Source organism: Lutjanus erythropterus, chromosome 3, assembly GCF_056507025.1.
Source record: "Lutjanus erythropterus isolate fLutEry1 chromosome 3, fLutEry1.hap2, whole genome shotgun sequence".
NCBI classification, from domain to species: Eukaryota; Metazoa; Chordata; class Actinopteri; order Lutjaniformes; family Lutjanidae; genus Lutjanus; species Lutjanus erythropterus.
The window spans coordinates 34,155,035-34,160,034 of record NC_139319.1 but is presented as its reverse complement, the minus strand read 5'-3'; the positions used below and the strand labels follow the sequence as shown (position 1 = coordinate 34,160,034).

The following is a 5,000-nucleotide window of genomic DNA, read 5'->3' as shown; positions in this document are numbered from 1 at the left end:
GGAGACCATAATACTCATTTGGTCACTGAAATCTTGTTGAAAATCATCATTTGATTATGAACAAAGTGCTGAGGTTTCTCAAATTAAATCAGTTTCTGGGTGTGCTTCTTGTTTTCAGGCTGCAGGGCCAGTGAGTTATCTAATTGTTCCTGAAATTGCCTGGGAAAACTTGGTTCACAGTAGCTGTTATATGAATACAGTTCTGGCTCTCTGTTCCAATTCACTGGCTCTTGCTGGGACCATTGCCCAGGTCCGCTGGCCAACAGAATAATTAGTGCATCAGCACAATTTAGCTTCTCACCTCAAATGGCCCCATCTGCTGGTAAGAGAAGGAATGAAAAATGTGGACAGACGAATAGGAAAAGGAGAGAAGAGCTTTTCTCAGCTGAGCTAGAGCAAACATGTTCAGGGTTGAAAGAACTGTAGTTACTTAATTAGGTACTTTTTTAAACTTGTAGATGCATTAGTAAAGTTTAAAATAACTAATTAGTCCCTGCAAGATTTTGCAGGCTTTTTGGGGATTATTGCAGGCCTGAAATGCCTGATTGTACGGCAGCTTTTCTAATAAATCTGGTGCATGTTACAATGTTTTTACAAAGAAATTGTGGGAGCCAGTGAACATTGCATTGTGAGTGTATACAATTTGTTTCAGGGAGCAAAATCTCTCTGGAGGAGATCAGGTCCAGTCATGCAATAAGTAGAGACACCTGTACTTCACCACAGTTACCATATTAAGCCAAAATGAAACAAAAAATGAGAGGTAATAGCCTAGCGTTAGCTTATCAGAGTAGCAGTAACTGTCACATCAGTTTTTGACAGTGGTTATTAACAGTTTGGTGTGGTCAACCTACTGTTAAATCACTTATTTTAATATATTGAGGTGTAAATTAATATATTCTATTAATTTCAAGTAAATTTTTATATAAAAAACATAGTTGTTGGAGAACTGAGAGAAATTTTGTTTGTTGATACTATTTCCCTTCAATCATATTACTTGAATGATTTTTTTCTTCACATACACAGTGGCAGTTTACTGAGCCAGTCTCGACCTTTTTTCTCGACTTCAGCTTTTTTGGAGTTACTGCCCTCCAGCCTTTGTAGGGCAGCTGTAGACGTAGAGTGTGATGTTTCTTCAGACCTCCTCTCTTGACTGTAAAAGAGCTTTTTGTAACAGGTCATTGACTTGCTGCTGAGTTATACTAAAGTCAAGCAGCAGCACTTCTACTTTGGTGCAGTACTAGCCTTTATACTGCACTGTACTATATATAATGTATATTCTATACAACCATGCTATCAACATTTACATCGTCACTTTCGACAGCCTACATTTAATACTCTCAGCTACTACTGCACCAAACTATGCTCCTCTAACAAGCGTCTGGCAGGTGAGGAATGAAAAATTGAAGAAAGCCAAAAGCTACGGGTTGCATGGACACTAGTGGCAGCTTGGACTGTCACAGAAATTATGAACTGTCATCAATGAGATAGCGCTGTTAGCTAAAGTTAGCAATTTTAGTGACAACCTGGCAGTTTGTTGTGAAAGCAAGATGGAAAAGCCACTGAGGAAAAGACATTGTGTGGCTGAGGAGAAAAGGAGGACTCAAGAAAAATGGATCAGCTCTTACTTTGTCTTCTAAGCCTGACAGAGAATATCAAAGTCAGTTATTACAGTTCATCCTGAGGGGAAAAATAATGTCTGGACCAAACTTCATGGTAGTCCGTCCAACATTTGTTGAAATATTTCACTCAAAAACCACTAATGTGACCCTTGTGGTGGCAGAGCAACATTACCATTCATACAACCATGCCACTGAGTGGCTTAAAACAATATATAAAACACTGAAATGAGAGCAGCAGGGCAGGGAGAAATTTTAATCTCTATCCCTCAGCTTCCATTATTTTGATTTATTCTTTATTTTAACTTGATTTAAGCAGATAAATCATTTGAGAACCAATTCCCAGTTCCAGTGATGACTTGGTGAAGAGGGCAAGTCGATACAAGACAATAAAACATACATCTAGTGCAAGAAAACAATCTCATACAAAGTGAAAACATCACAATATATACAGTAGACAACAACAGGTTTCCTGAGAAGAAAATTCAGAAGCAGGTGTAGAGATCAGAGACTATCACTGGTACTGAGATATTAAAGGAGGCTAACAGACTGCAGGTGTGGAGTTTTAGCTTCTTTTGAAACTCATTTCGGTCACTAGGAGCATCAGCTGATTCGAATGGATCAGTCGTCATTATTTCTTTACCGTTTTTGTTTGACATAAGTGTTTGTCAGCATTCTGACTCGTCGTAGCTGGAAAGGCACTAGTGGATCCAATAATCCATTAACAATGGCTGAGATTTCATTAACGTTATTAATTTCACCTGTGCTTCTCCTGCTTTTATCTCTACAAAACAAAGACAAAGCAATCAAAATACATAACATGACACAGATATAGATGTAGGTACAGGTAGTCACAAAACTAGAAAAGGCATAATGCAGCATTTCACTTTGAACAGTAACTCATATTTCCTTTTTTTCTTATTCTGCTGTGCTTGGGGCGATTTACTAACCCAAAACATTGGTGTTTGGCTTACTGGGAATAGTATTAAGCAATCAACTAACTCAATTTCTGGTGCGTTTGGGAAAAGCTCGGACAAATCCTGCTGATACTGATTCTGATTCTACCAAAAACATAACTGTGTGTACAAACAGGCAAATCAGCCATCACCAACAAATTAACAGAATGCAGCCCTCTCTCTCTCAGCCAGTAGATGGCAGCAGTCTGTATTAAGATATGGGGACACGGCCTCATTTTACACACACACACACACACACACACACACACACACACACACACACACACACACACACACACACACACACACATACATACACACACCCACATTCACACTGAGCACCAGCTTTCCCATGATGTCATAGCCAAGAACCAGCATGGGAATATCTGTCACATCCACTTAGTTTCCTGCTGCCACCCAGCATTCTTTGTGTGTGTGTGTGTGTGTGTGTGTGTGTGTGTGTGTGTGTGTGTGTGTGTGTGTGTGTGTGTGTGTGTGTGTGTGTGCGTGTGTCTGTGTTGCTGTATCCATGGTGTTGGAACAGTTGGCTATACTGTATGCTGGTCGTGGCTGTCAGAGTGTAATATTTGACCGAATTTGACAGAATGTGAATAATCTTCTTAATTTCTCAGTCTCAGCTTCATATATGCATCAACACACCCCGCAGAGGGATGAAGATATGTTCTCCCTGTCTGTCTTTGTGTTTTTTTCTTTCATTTCTCACTGCACCACAGACTTTTACATTTGGCTCTTTGTGTTTTCTCTGAGTGTTCCTTGCACGTGGAATTTTTTGCGGTGATGGTGAGTGCTTTGTCATTTCTTTTGTCTCCTCCGTACGTCTGTCTCTTTTGTCGTCTCCCTTTTTGAAAGCAGCCTTTTCTTCCTCAGGTAAAGACAAAGACAGATGGAGAAGTCGGGAAAGGGGAGGAGGTTTCAAAATTCCTAGCAGAAGAACAACATCTTCTAACCCCATCCCTCCCTCTACCTCTCCTCCTCCTCCTCCTCCTCCTCCTCCACCACGCCCTCCTCAACGCTCTCGTCGCAAATCCAAGTCACCTTCATCCCGCTCCAACCACTCGACCCCAAAACGAGCATTAGATTTGGACAAAATTGGGGCCACCTCTGACCCAGAGGACAGCAGGCACACCTGTAGAGGGTCTCGAGACCTCCGGGGCTCCCAGGGTTCAGAGCTGGACAGGAAGTGGGAGGGTGTGGCCTTGGAGCTGCGCTGCCGTGGCAGCAGGATGAGGTCGGCAGTGTACCAGACTTCAGACTTGCCCTCCATGGTCAAAGCCAAGAGACAGTTGGAGCAGAGCGAGGGCAAAGGGCAGGTAGACCGAAGTAAACAGAAAGCAACATTTGTCTGAGGAGCTCAGTGTTGAGTTGACTCAATGATGTCGTCTGTGACCACAGCGACCACACGTCTCTGCAGCAACTGAAACACTGTCCAGGTTTCAAGTTGAGATGAAGGGCTCAGTGTCATCAGCTGTGCAGCTGCTCCCCAAATCTCTGGACGGCTGCTATTACAAGGTGGCAGCCAGAGATTAATCAAATACTGTGTCCCAATTCCATACAACATACTCACTGTCAGTATGTACTCTGTAATGTACTGTACGTCAGTACAATTTTAAAGGACTTGTACTTTAGTATTTGCAGTTATTGCTATTTTATAGTTTTTCTCCACGTTTCAGAGGAAAACCACCACACTCGTTACTGCTGTAGATTAAACATTTTCTAACAAACAGAAGTGTTTTATAAAATGGACGCTTAGATGAAAAGCATGTGGTGCAGAATTTGGACACGGCAATGCATTTCTGGCGCCCGGCTGTTAGCTTTCTCCATCACGATGTTTTGTGCTCATGCAGGAAAATACAAACCCTTTCTTATCCCAGGTCTTCAAACACCATCTTCATCAGACCCTTCTGTGTCTCATACTGATGCACAAGGCACCCTGTCTGTATGAGACGCTGCCAGAAAGCCTCTTTAACATGTGGTTAATGTTGTGTTTGGCAAGGTTTAGGCACCAAAAACATTTGGTTAAGTTTTTCATATTAAATCAAGTAATAAATTCTTGTGAACAAATATATAATATTTATATTTTCACTTCTCACTCAAAGATACAGACTGTGAATTTGTGACAAGTTGCCTCATCACCAGGTAAGTTGTCACACTGTCACATTATATTTTTCATCAAATAAAAACATGTATAAAAGCAGAGTCTTTACAGTAATTTTTGCAGTTAAAATGACAGTATGCTACGATTGTTGTTCTTTCCTTCTTTCCTTTATTTTTCTCCTTCCATTTTCATATTACCATACATGTGTTTATTTTAGCAGCATCATTTTTAACAATTTAACTACTACTGCTAATACTATGTGAAGCAGTATATCAGCGCGCGCGCGCCCACACACACACACACACACACACA

At 41.1% G+C, this 5,000-nt stretch overlaps 1 protein-coding gene across 1 annotated transcript; it reads left to right on the top strand.

The window, feature by feature from the left end:
• The first annotated feature begins 306 nt into the window (after positions 1 to 306).
• LOC146330350 (uncharacterized) lies at positions 307 to 4,771 on the top strand. Its single transcript, XM_084714482.1, has 2 exons — positions 307 to 322; positions 3,341 to 4,771. The coding sequence occupies exons 1-2, from the start codon at positions 307 to 309 to the stop codon at positions 3,937 to 3,939; spliced, it is 615 nt and encodes a 204-aa protein (XP_084570608.1). The 3' UTR covers positions 3,940 to 4,771.
• The last annotated feature ends 229 nt before the right edge of the window (positions 4,772 to 5,000 follow it).